The 13,937-nt window shown below is 36.7% G+C and overlaps 1 protein-coding gene across 1 annotated transcript; it reads right to left on the bottom strand.

Moving 5' to 3' along the window:
* Nucleotides 1-8,818: 8,818 nt before the first annotated feature.
* On the bottom strand, nucleotides 8,819-9,199 carry LOC129628979 (histone H2B type 2-E-like). Its single transcript, XM_055548693.1, has one exon. It carries the CDS (start codon nucleotides 9,197-9,199, stop codon nucleotides 8,819-8,821), a length of 381 nt encoding a protein of 126 aa, XP_055404668.1.
* Nucleotides 9,200-13,937: the final 4,738 nt, after the last annotated feature.

Below are 13,937 nucleotides of genomic sequence, written 5' to 3'. Positions count from 1 at the left end.
AGTGTAGCAAAATTAAGCAATTTGTTATTCATTTCAAAAGATAGTTTAATACAAAAGACAATGGAACTTTATATCACAGTGGGGTAAAATGACAAGAATTTTAGAATTTCTTAGTTCAATATTTGAGTCCTTTTTCAAAGACTTTCAGATTCTGTAATCTTGTACAAGTTAGACACTCAAGAGCTCACTGCCCACATCTATAAAGGACAGACAATGCCTATTTTACTATACTATTTTGAGTGTATTATAGGTAAAAATTCCAAGTGTAGTTCTTGGGGCATTTAATTTATGTGAAAAATTCTCTCTCCCTTTTGTTTATTCCCATAGGTCAAATACTTTCTTGGTAGAATTATGCTGTATATTTTTATGCACCTGAAATATTTTCCATATGTCTTTTCTGATTATTGCTACAACATGAAAGTTATCATAGTTTCTCTTGTTCTGGCAACTTTAGTTGCTCATAATATCATTTTAATGGTTTCATTTAAATATTATTTTAAATTTTGTTTTCTTTGCAAATAATGATAACTTATCTCTTTATTTTGGTTTCAAATTTTACTATTTTTTTCCAAAATGAGTAGTGATTTTAACTCATAATTTCACAATTAAATTCAATGCTAACCAGTTGAACTGTGTGCATGTGTGTGTGTGTGTGTGTGTGTGGTGGGGTGGGTTTATAGACACATTCACATCAAGGATTGTTTTTTGTTTTGTTTTGTTTTTTTATTTTATTTTATTTTTTAACTTTACAATATTGTATTGGTTTTGCCATGTATACCTGTGGCGGATTCATATTTTTTTTTTTTTTGTCACTCAGTCATGTCCGACTCTTTGCGACCCCATGGACTGTAGCCTGCCAGGCTCCTCTGTCCATGGGATTCTCCAGGCAAGAATACTGGAGTGGGTTGCCATTTCCTTCTCCAAGGGATCTTCCCAACCCAGGGATCGAACCCGGGTCTCCTGCATTGCAGGCAGACACTTTATTCTCACATTATAAATAGTTGTCATGTTTCCTTAGACTCCTCTAGAGTCTTAATGATTTCTCAGGTTTTCTTTGTTTTGAAGACCTTGACAGTTCTAAGGAGTAACAGTCATTACCAAGGAATAATGTTTTATTGTCAAAATGGTAATACCATTTTGTACAATTTTTCAATTTTGTTTTAGTGGATGTTTTGCTTGTCATTAAATTGGATTATGAGATGTTTATATTATGTTTTGTACTATAATCCAATACTATGTCATTTATTTTCTTGATTAAATTGTTCCACTTGGGTAGATCTTTCAGTTGACTCCTTGGTCTCTTTTGCTCACATAATTTTGTTTTCTTAGCATTTCTTTACTTTTAGTCACTAAAAGATTCTCCAAGATTATCTTGTTTATTCTTGCTCCAGCTCCAGAATCAGTCAATTCTCCAAGAATTTCTGATGTCTTTAATTGTAGATAATATTAGAAACAATCATTCAAGTTTTGAGTATGTGGTTGCTACTGGGATGTTGTTACTTCTAGATCATATTAGTTGACAAAGCATGGAAATACATATGTAAACACATATCTGTAAACATCTCTATATGTATCTATTTGTATCTATCTTCAACTAATAATGAGTTCATACTGATGTCTCCAATTCTAATCCAGTATGGTACTGTATGCAAAATTCAAGCTTTCTTCCCTTACTTATCTATAATCTCTCACTCCAACATGACTCCCATCATCTGCTATCCAACCACTTATTACATAAATTTCAATATACACTTATTACTATTTCAGTTTTTAACCCTCACCCATGATGTGGAGAAAACATTACAAAGTAAAAGGTAGTGTTTATGAACTGCTTATTTTGGCTTTAGTCTCACATAGTTCAGCATCTTTTCCCCTAACACTTTTAGTGAGATTGCTTCATGTATTTATAAGTCAGTTGTTTTGTTTTATCATATTCTGTATTCTGTTCTGCTATCACCAGATATTCTAAATGATTTCTTTAAATTTGCATACTTTAAGGTTCACTCTTTATCCTGGAGAGTTTTGGATTTTGACAAATGCATAATGTGATTTATCCAGCATCACAATATTATGAAGAATAATTTTACTGCCTTAGAAACAAAAAAAGTGCTTTATTTATTCCATCACCCTTCTTCAAGCCTTTGGCAACCAATGATTTGTTGGTTTTTCTTTTGTTTCTGAATGTTACATAAATAGCATCATATAATACATAGCCTTTCAGACTAACTTCTTTAACGCAGGAGTTTAACTTCATCTTTTTAGTTCAATAGCTTATTTCTTGTTATTGCTGAAGAAAATTCCATTGTATGGATCTATTGCATTCTGTTTTTACCGTTCACCTATTGAAGGACATCATGGTTGCTTCTAGTTTTCAACTAGCATGAATAAAGCTCTTATGAACAACCATATGCAGATTTTTGTTTGGACATATGTTTCTAATCATTTGGGTAATGACCTAGAAGTGCAATTTATGGATTTTATGGAAAGGCTATATTTAGCTTTATAAAAAACCGATAGACTGCCTTCCAAAATTACCATCATTCTGCATTCCCACAGGCAGTGAATGAGACTTTCTGTTGCTCTGCATCTTTACCAGTAATTGATACTGTCAAGTTTTTGAATTTCAGCCACTGTACTGGGATATGTAGTGGCAACTTACTGTTTTAATTGCAATTGCCTAACGACTAATGTGCTGAGCTTCCTCTCATATACGTTTTTAAAAGTTATATGTTTGTCTTCTTTGGTGAGGTGTTTTCATATTTTTGCCTGTTATTTATTTACAATTTTGTTTTCCTATTATGGGTTTTTTGTATATTTTAGCTATGAGTTCTTAATCAGACGTCTGTTGGCAAATTTTTTCTCCCTGATTGTCTGATGAATTTAAATTCTTATTGCTGCTATAACAAACCAGCACAAAGTGAGTGACTGAAACAGTGCAAATTTATTCTGTTACTCTGTTTATTCTTGAGATCAGAATTCCTACAGATATGGTATAGTCAAGGCTGTATATCTCCTAGAGTTACTAAAAGAGAGTCCATTCCTATCCTTTTCTTTTTTTATTTTTTTTTTTATTTTTTTGAGTTTTTCCTTTTCTAGCTCCTAGAGGTTGCTTTCATTCTTTGGCTCATGGCCTCACCCTCCTTCTTCAAAATCAACAGCATGGAATTTCTCTTTTTGACCCTTACTCTTTTCCCCTCATTTTACTAAAAACCTTATGTTTACTTTGGGATCACCAATAATCCAAGATAATCTCCCTATTTGAAGATTCTGAATTATATCTGCAAAATTCCTTTTGCCATGCAAGGTAACATTCACATTAACTTATTCCTAATCTGGGGATTATGATGTGGACATCTTTGGGTGACCATTATTTAGCATATCCTACTTACCTTTTGATTCTCTTAGCAGTGTATTTTTCAAAGCAAAGTTTTAAAAATTCCAATAAAGTTCATTTTATCATTTTTTTGATGGATTGTGCTTTTGGTATGGTATCAAAAAATTAATCAAACCAAAGGTCACCTATATTTTCTCTTGTTTTCCTTTATACGTTTTATAATTTTCCATTTTCCATTTAGTTCTATGACCCATTTTTACTTAACATTTGAGAAAGCTGTAAAGTCTGAGTCAAGACTCATTATTTTGCCTGGGTGTTCATTTCTTCTTGTTGCTGTAACAAACTACCACAAACTTGGTGGCTTAAAACTGCAAAAATTTATTTCCTTACAGTTTTTGAGTCAGGAATACAATATGCATTTTGAGGGTGCTGTTACTTCTAGAAATTCTAATAGAAAATCTTTTCCTTGTGTTTCTAGCTTCAGGAGGACACCTGAATTCCTTGGCTCATAGATACTTCCTCCATCTTCAAAACAGCAGCAAATATATTCAAATCTTTGCTCCTGTTTTTTGTCTTTTTCTCTGATCCTCACCCTCTTGTCTCCCTCTTATAAAAGACCCTTGTGATTACTTGGCCTTATCTGGATAATGTGTTTATGTCAAAATTCTCAATTACATCTTCAGAGCCCCCTTTATCATTTAAGGTAGCATGTTTATAAGCTTTGGGATCAGGACATGGACATCTTTCAAGGACATTATTTTGCTTACCAGACATATAGACATCCAATTGCTCTAACACCATTTGTTAAAACAAAACAAAACAAAACAAAACAAAAAACTATCCTTACTATATTGAATTGCTTGGCACCTTTAACAGTCAGTTGATTAATATATTTATATGAGTTTATTTCTGGGCACTCTTTATGATCTGTGTGTCTCTTCTTTCACTGATGTCACATTTTCTTGATTATATAGCTTTAGAGTAAGTCTAAAATCATGTATTATGAATCCTTCAATTTTTTTCTTCTTTTTCAATATTGTATTGCCTATCCTCAGCTTTCTTTGTTCCCATATACACTTTAAAGAGGTTTCCCTGGTGGCTTAGTGGGAAAGAATCTACCTGCCAATGTGAGGTAGAAATTACTAGGCAGTCAGTATAGAACTCTGAGACCTCAGTCTTGTTTTCAGTAAACATCCTGCTCTATGGTCCCAAATTTCTGGAATGTGTCTTTGGTCTGATGAATTATCAGCACTCAAATCCAGGAAAGGGCAGTAATTAACTTCTGTTCCATATGCCTGAGGGAAAAACGACTGGTGATCATTAATCTTAAACCCATAAGTTTGGTCTAAGGTAGAATAGTCAGGGGACATGAAAAGGTGGCAACTTAATTTGAGGGTCAAGAGAAGTCTTAGGTTAAGGGAAGGATCTTGACCTTTAAACTGGTTAGAAACAACATGATTTAAGAACAGGAGACAACCAAAATTATACAGATTAATACTGGTAAAGACATAAAACTGCCGTAATCCCCATCTTTTGGGGGACTTTCTACCCCTCTTGTGTCTATGCTGAGACTTTCGTACTTTTTTCCTTGTTATAAATCCGATTTGCTTGCTACTAAGAGTGTGTAGTTCATGGATTCCATTCTTCAGCTTAGTGGACAAGAACTCAGATTCCTGTTTCAAACACAGGAGACATTTGATCCCTAGATCAGGAAGATCTCCTGGAGAAGGAAATGGCAGCCCACTCCAGTACTGTCACCTAGAAAATCCCATGTTCAGGGGAGCCTGGTAGGCCACAGTCTATGTGAAAGTGAAAGTGATAATCACTCATTCATGTCTGACTCTTTGCGATCCCATGGACTGTAGCTAGCCAGGCTCCTCTGTCCATGGAATTCTCCAAACAATAATACTGGACTGGGTAGACAAAGGGTCACAAAAAAGTCAGACATTACTTAGTTGCCAAACAACAAAAAATACACTTTAAAATCAATTTGTTATTGTCTACAGATAGTTTGCTACAATTTCAGTTGAGGCTGCTTTGAATTTATACATATAATGGGAAGACGACATTTTAGCAATCTGAGTCTTTTAATCTGTGAATGTGGATTATTGCTCCACTTGTTTAGGTATTATTTGAATTTTTCATCAGAGCTTTGAAGATTTTGGCATTAGATACTGAAAATATATTTTTTTAGATTTGTACTAGTGTATCATTTTGTTTCATGCTATTGTTCAAGTTTTGAATTTTAAATACCAATTGGTTATTACTGGAAAACAATTAACTTTTGTGTTTTAAATTTTATCCTTCCTGCAAATTTGCATGTTTTTTCCAGGAGCTTTTTAAAAATTTTTTTCTAAGTTTTGTGAGGATTTACTACATAAAAAGCCATGAGCTCTGCAAACAAAACTGCTTTATTTCCTCCTTCATGTCTATATGCCCTTCCTTTCTTTTCCTTATCTGATTGCACTACCTATGACCTTTAGTGCAATGTTGAACAGGAGTAGTGGGAGAGTATACCTTTGCCTTTCTCCTAATCTTGGTAGAAAAGCATTCAGTTTTTCACAGCTAATTATGACATTAGCTGTTGGATTTTTGTGGATATTGTTCATCAATTTAAGGAAGTCCCTATTTCTAATTTGTTCAGAGTTTTTGCCATAAATGTGTGTGACATTTTTCTGACTCAAGATGTTTAGATAAGTTCCCTTCTTTAGCCTATTGATATGGTTGATTACACTGATTTTTGAATATTGTATACTTGAAATAAATCACACTTTGCAGTAAATAATTTTTTTTGAATACAGTCCTGGATTTAATTTGTTATGGTTTTGATTTTTATAGCTATGTTCATAAAAGATACTGCTGCAAGGAGAAAGCCAATTCTGACTCCATGTTGGAAACTGTTTCTTTGACTTACTTGCTTTTATTATTATAATCATACTTACTGGCTTGCCACAGAGGACCCTGCCCCTCTGCTTGATTGTAAAGTAAAGTGTCTTTGTTCAGCTCATAGAGAGATAATTTGTTCCAACCCACCTGTGAACAGAAGATATTAACACACCCCTTCCAAAGGCTGGCTGTTACTTTGGAGGTGTTTTGCAAGACTGAAGACCTTTTCACTTCCCCATGTCTCTCCCTCTCTTTTCTGCCTTTTGACTTTAGTTCCTCCTGCTTCCTTCTCTCTGTTCTGTAAAAGAATCTGGTATCTAGAGTCCATTAAGGTGGTTTATTTTCAGGTGCTAGCCTACCATCTTCTTGGTCTGCCAACTCCAAGATTAAAGTCTCTTCCTTGCCTCAACACCTTGTCTCTTGTATTCATTGGCCTGTTGTGCGGTGAGCAGAGTGAGATTGAACTCAGTAACAATATCAATCTGTATTATTTCTTTCTTGAAATTTATTTGTCTGATTTTGGTAGTAGGGTAATGCTGACCTCACAGAATGAGTTAAATATTCCCCGTGTTTTCATTTTCTCTCGAATGGATTGAAATCCATAGGGTGGCAAAGAGTCAGACACAACTTAGCATATTTGCATACCTGTAGGTTACAGAAGTTTCAGATTTCTCTCAGGTCTTATTTTTCTCCTTTTTGGATTTTGAAAATACTCTTATAAAAGTCTGTGTCTTGCAGCTCTTCAGCTCTAATCCACTGTTGTTATACTGTTGTATAACACTTTTTGTGGTAGTGTGAGGTATAGGGGAGAGAGTTCATTTTATATTCTTTTAAATATTCTTCAGATCTTAAATTGGTCTTTGACTTCAGACTGTGGTATATTTCCCTCTACAACTTCTTGTCTCTTACTCTTTTTCCTGTGTTCAGAGTTTCTAATCTATTTTCTTGAAACTCAATATTTTGTTGACTGTATTTTTCCTTCTTAGAGTGAAGAAGGAATTCATAGGGCCTGGACTCCATCTTAGGCCTGTTCACGCTGATCATGCTCAGCCACCTTTCCAATGGACTCTGAACTCTGTGTTTAGTGCTTATGGAAACAACAACAGAAGGATAAGACCCCCTCCAGTCAGGGGAACCTTGAAGATCATATCTAGGTTACTCATTGTCTAAGAGAAAACATACACTAATCACCCCTTTCTCCAGACAGGCCATAAATTTTTCTGTATCTATCGGAGTGTAACCTTGGGTTTATTGATTATTGGCTAATTGTTTGACTGTTTGAGCACATGAGCACATAGCACGTGAATGATGGGGTTATTGGGATTGTATTTTCCTTGGTTTATGTAAGTCTCAAGGAATTTGGAGTGGTGGCTTCAGACACGTACACATGGGGTATAAAAGATTTTAATAAATGCTGATCGGGTCCTTGGCTAAGAGGAGACTCTGTCTTGGGCCCTCTGGTGTAATAAACTGCACTCCACTATCTGCATTGTCCTTCTGAGTGAGTTTGTTTCCCAGAATGCGTGGCTACAACAAGAGGACAATAAGGTTGGAGAGATCTCCAGAAAGAAAGAATTTCCCTCCCCCAACTAGAATAGAATGTAAAAAATTATATTCTAGCAAGATATTTTCTGTGGAGAGCATGTTTTTCTTTTTTTAAATATAAGTTTAATTATTTTAATTGGAGGCTAATTACTTTATAATATTATATTGGTTTTGCCATACATCAACATGAATCCACCATGGGTGTACACGTGAAAGCTCTTGTTATATATTCCCATAGATTTTCATCTGTGGCCATGGCCCAGGAGAATCCAATATTTCTTGGATCTTTACCATGAGATCCTGGTGGTTTCCTGGTGCTAATGCCCACAAAAGTGGGGGTTGTGCCCAAGACTACAACCCATGAAAATTTTCACTCTTATGCTTGTCCACACTCAACTTTATGGAATTTATCAAAATTATCATATACATATTCCTATTATTTTATGTATCTAGAGGTTTCTATTACAAGTAAACCTATTTCTATTGCTGTATTTTTCTGTATGTACTTGTCTCTCTAAATTTTAGGTGTTGTTTTCTGATTGTGTGCTCTTTGAGCCTGTGACCTCAGTTATCCAATAGATCCAGATAGTCATTAATTTTCAGTTTTCCTACCTTTATGTTGCTTTCAAGGATGCATATGATGATTTCCAAACTCTTTATATATCAGAGCTGAAAATAGAAATTAGAAAAGGTAATTTAAATTTGTAACAGCAGAAGTTTTCTCTAATATTGTATGCTTGATATAAAATTTTAATTTTTCTCTCTAAAAATATTCATTTTCTGCACTGTTAATGAGAACTTGAATTTTACCTTATTTCTTTTAAAATCAGTGGTTTTTCATAATGTGCTGCTTAGTTTAGCTGATAAATCTGGCTATAAGGTTGATTATGTGTATAAGTGAAAGTGAAAGTGAAGTTGCTCAGTCGTGTCTGACTCTTAGCGACCCCATGGACTACAGCCCACCAGGCCCTCCGTCCATGGGATTTTCCAGGCAAGAGTACTGGAGTGGGGTGCCATTGTTTTTTCCATTAACAGCGGCTAGGCATATTGTATTTACTTGGAGCTGGTATACTTGGTGACAGCCTTAGTGCCCTCGGACATGGCGTGCTTGGCCAGTTCCCCAGGTAGCAGCAAGCGCACAGTGGTCTGGATCTCCCTGGATGTGATAGTTGAGCGCTTGTTGTAATGTGCCAGGTGAGATGCCTCGCCAGTGATGTGTTCGAAAATGTCATTGACAAAGGAGTTCATGATTCCGATGGCCTTCGATGAAATGCCGGTGTCCGGATGGACTTGCTTCAGCACCTTGTACACGTACACGGAGTAGCTCTCCTTGCAGCTGCACTTGCGCTTCTTGCCATCCTTCTTCTGGGCCTTGGTCACAGCTTTTTTAGAGCCCTTTTTAGGGGTAGGAGCAGACTTAGCCGGTTCAAGCATGTCTATAATGACAACACCCAATATGGGGTGTTTAAGAGATGTGCCTATACCCAAGTCTGTGTTTGACAGAAACCTAGATAATATTTAGTTTAGCAAACTTTACTCTGAAACTCAGTTTTTCTTCATTACAACACATCACTTTTATCTAAATATTGGACAAATAATTGTGTCTTATTCTAAGCTGACATAGCATAGAGATTTTTATGTGAAGAGCTTTATCACCAAGATTTTAATGAAGCTGAGTCACATTTCATCCCAATCCCAAAGAAAGACAATGCCAAAAAATCTTCAAACTTCCATATAATTGCAGTCATCTCACACACTAGCAAAGTCATGCTTAACTCCCAGATGTTCAAGCTGGATTTAGAAAAGACAGAGGAACCAGAGATCAAATTGCCAAAATCCGATGGATCATCAAAAAAGCAAGAGTTCCAGAAAAACATCTACTTCTGCTTTATTGACAATACCAATAAAGCCTTTGACTGTATAGATCACAACAAACTGGTAAATTCTGAAAGAGATGGAAATAACAGACCACTTTACCTGCCTCCTGAGAAACCTGTATGCAGGTCAAAAACAACAGTCAGAACTGGACATGGAAAAAAGGACTGGTTCCAGATTGGGAAAGGATTACGTCAAGGCTGTATATTGTCACCCTGCTTATTTAACTTATATGCAGAGTACATCATGAGAAATGCTGGGCTGGATAAATCACGAGCTGGAATCAAGATTGCTGGGAGAAATATCAATAACCTCAGATATGCAGATGACACCACCCTTACCACAGAAAGCAGAGAAGAACTATAGAGCCTTTTGATGAAAGTGAAAGAGGAGAGTGAAAAAGCTTGCTTAAAACTCAACATTCAGAAAACGAAGATCATGGCATCTGGTCCCATCACTTCATGGCAAATAGATGGGGAAACAATGGAAACAGTGACAGATTTTATTTTGGGGGGGCTCCCAAGTCACTGTAGCTGGTGACTGCAGCCATGAAATTAAAAGACACTTGCTCCTTGGAAGAAAAGTTATGATCAACCTAGACAGCATATTAAAAAGCAGAGAATTACTTTACCAACAAAGTTCAGTCTAGTCAAGCTTTGGTTTTTCCAGTAGTCATGTATGGATGTGAGAGTTGGACTGTGAAGAAAGCTGAGAGCTGAAGAATTGATGCTTTTGAACTGTGGTGTTGGAGAAGACTCTTGAGAGTCCTTTGGACTGCAAGGAGATCCAACCAGTCCATCCTAAAGGAAATCAGTCCTGAATATTCATTGGAAGGACTGATGCTGAAGCTGAAACTCCAATACTCTGGCCACCTGATGCAAAGAACAACTCATTGGAAAAGACTCTGACATGGAGAAACTTTGAAGGCAGGAGAAGGGGATGACGGGATGAGATGTTTGGATGGCATCACCCACTTAATGCACACGGGTTTGGTGGACTCCAGGAATTGGTGATGGACAGGGAGGCCTAGCATGCTGCAGTCCATGGGGTCGCAAAGAGTTGGACACAACTGAGCGACTGAACTGAACTGAACCACATGAGAGTGATATTGTTTGATAATTTTCAATTTCTTCCAGCTATTGTCATTTTTCTTTCCTTATGCATATGTTAAGGTGTGCTGTGATCTACATCCTTCTTTTCTGTTTTACAGAGTGAGGTAAGTTGCAAAGATAAAACAAACATTATATATTAACACATATATATGAAATTCAGAAAAATGGTACTGATGAACCTAACTGCAGAGCAGGAATAGAGATGCAGACTTAGATAACAGACTTGAGGACATAAGGGGAAGGGGAGGGTGGGAAAAAACAAAAGAGTAGCATTGACACATATATGCTGCTGCTGCTACTGCTAAGTTGCTTCAGTCGTGTCCGACTCTGTGGGACCCCATAGATGACAGCCCACCAGGTTCCCCCATCCCTGGGATTCTCCAGGCAGGAACACTGGAGTGGGTTACCATTTCTTTCTCCAATGCATGAAAATGAAGAGTGAAAGTGAAATTGCTCAGTCTTGTCCAACTCTTCACGACCCCATGGACTACAGCCTACCAGGCTCCTCTGCCCATGGGATTTTCCAGGCAAGAGTACTGGAGTGGGTTGCCATTGCCTTCTCCAATATATATGCTACCATGTGTGAAATAGGTAGCTGGTGGAAACCTGCTGCATAGCACAGGGAGCTCAGCTCACTGCTCTGTAATGACCTAGAGGGGTGAGGTGGTGGGGTGGGAGGGAAAGGTTATACGTATAACATATAGGCAATGGCACCCCAGTCCAGTACTCTTACCTGGAAAATCCCACAGATGGAGAAGCTTGGTAGGCTGCAGTCCATGGGGTCGCTAAGAGTCGGACACGACTGAGTGACTTCACTTTCACTTTTCACTTTGATGCATTGGAGAAGGAAATGGCAACCCACTCCAGTGTTCTTGCCTGGAGAATCCCAGGGACGGGGGAGCCTGGTGGGCTGCCGTCCATGGGGTCACACAGAGTCGGACATGACTGAAATGACTTAGCAGCAGCATATTCATATTGTTTTACAGCAGAAACTAACACAACATCGTAGAGCAATTATAACCTGCTTTTACTTGTTTTAAAGAAATTAAAAAATAAAACAAAATAAATCGTTTTTTCCCTTCCAACTTCACCTCTTTCTGCCTTTTCTAATACCCTCTCTTTTCTTTCATACTGAACACTGTATAAGTAACCTCATTACAGGTAATCACTCATTATTCTTGGCATACTATTTTCTTGCATATAGTTGGAGCCTAACCACCCATGTTTCAGTCTTTCCCACTCAGTTTTTTTTTTTTTTTTTTTTTTTTTTTTTTTTTAATTTTATTTTATTTTTAAACTTTACATAACTGTATTAGATTTGCCAAATATCAAAATGAATCCGCCACAGGTTTACATGTGTTCCCCATCCTGAACCCTCCTCCCTCCTCCCTCCCCATTCCATCCCTCTGGGTCGCCCACTCAGTTTTTCTAGTAACTCTCATTCATCTTCCAAACCCTATCTTCTTTATGAAGCTTCTCCAGAGTCCACATTTCCCCAATACTACAGCTTAACTCCCAGCTTTATCTTTTGTGGTAGCTGTTTAAGTATTTCTATCCTATGAAAGAATATAGGCTACTGGTGTGCAAGTGTGTTATCTCTCCTTTTATCTTTCCCCTATAATGCTAACATGGAGCCTGTAGCCTATCGGTGCTCAGCTCCCATACATATGTGTGCTCAGTCACTCAGTCATATCCAACTCTTTGCGACCCCATGGGCTGCAACCGCTAGGATCTTCTGTCCATGCAATTTCCCAGGCAAGAAGACTAGAGTGGGTTACCATTTCCTTCTTCCAAGGATCTTCCTGACCTGGGGATCGACATCTCTTATGTCTCCTGCATTGGCAGGTAGGTTCTTTACCACTGAGCTACCATACATATAAGTGAAAGATAAATGATGAAATCAATAGTTGGCAACATCTTGGCAGCTCTGACTTCTTTTTAAAATTATTATTATATAAGTTTTAGGTTTACAGAATTATAATTCAACATCCATATACAATACAAAGTGATCACCACCACAAGTCTTGTTACCATATTGTTGACCTCTTCATTCGTCTGCCTATCCCTCAATCTACTTCCCTCCTGGTTACTACTAATATTACCTCTGTATCTATGACTTTGCTTTTATTTCACTTTTTCATCTTTTTTCTTTTTTTAATATTCTACATATTAGTGTAATCACATAGCATTTGTATATTTGCCCTTCTCCCTCAGAATTATTTCACTTTACATAATACCTTCAAGGCCATCTATGTTGTTGTCAAAGGCTGGATTTGCTTCCTTTTTTATGACTGAGTGATACACAGAAGTGGATTATATGGGTCAAATGGTAATTCTATTCCTAAATTTCTAAAGAATCTTCATACTGATTTTCATAGTGATTATTCCAACTTGCAGTCTCACCAACAGTGTACCAGGGTTCCCTTTTCTTCACATCCTTTCTGCCATTTGCTATTTCTTGTCTTTTTTAATAATAACCATTCTGACAGGGATGGGTTGATATTTCACTGTAATTTTGATTTGCATTTCTCTAATAGTTAGTGATACTGTATATCTTTTCATGTGCCTGTTGGCTATATGTATATCTTCTTTGGAAAAATGTTTATTCAGTTCCTTTGCCCATTTTTTTACTGGTTGTTTTTTAATGTTGAATTGTATGAGTTCTTTATATATTTCACATAATAACCCATTATTGTATATATGATTTGCACATATCTTTTCCCATTTAGTAGACTATCTTTTCATTTTGGTGAGGATTTCATTTGTTGTGTAAAAGCCTTTTTATTTGATGGAGTTCCATTTGTTAATTTATACTTTTGTTTCCCTTGCTTTTGATTTTCTTCCCTTCCCTCCCCCACAAAAGTGATGCTAAGATGTTGCCTCTGAGGCTACTTCCTATGTTTTCCCCAGGAATTTTATGACTTCAAGTCTTACATTTAAGTATTTAATTCATTTTGAGTTAATTTTTGAATATTGTGTAAAATAATGGTCTAGTTTCATTCTTTTGTGTGTGGTGGTCCAGTTTTTTCAACACCATTTATTGAAGAGACTCTCAGTTCCCCATTGTATGTTCTTGTCTCCTTTGTCAGAAATTAGTGATCTGTATATGCATAGGTTTATTTCTGGGTTCTCTATTCTGTTCTGTTAATCTTAGTGTCTGTTTTTGTGCCAGTACCATACTGTTT

Source organism: Bubalus kerabau, chromosome 15, assembly GCF_029407905.1.
Source record: "Bubalus kerabau isolate K-KA32 ecotype Philippines breed swamp buffalo chromosome 15, PCC_UOA_SB_1v2, whole genome shotgun sequence".
NCBI classification, from domain to species: domain Eukaryota; kingdom Metazoa; phylum Chordata; class Mammalia; order Artiodactyla; family Bovidae; genus Bubalus; species Bubalus kerabau.
The sequence above is the reverse complement of the archived record's forward strand: the minus strand, read 5'-3'. Positions and strand labels throughout refer to the sequence as shown.

Coding starts and splice junctions, on each gene's coding strand:
- LOC129628979 (XM_055548693.1), bottom strand. CDS start 9,199: ATGCTTGAACCGGCTAAGTCTGCTCCTACCCCTAAAAAGGGCTCTAAA.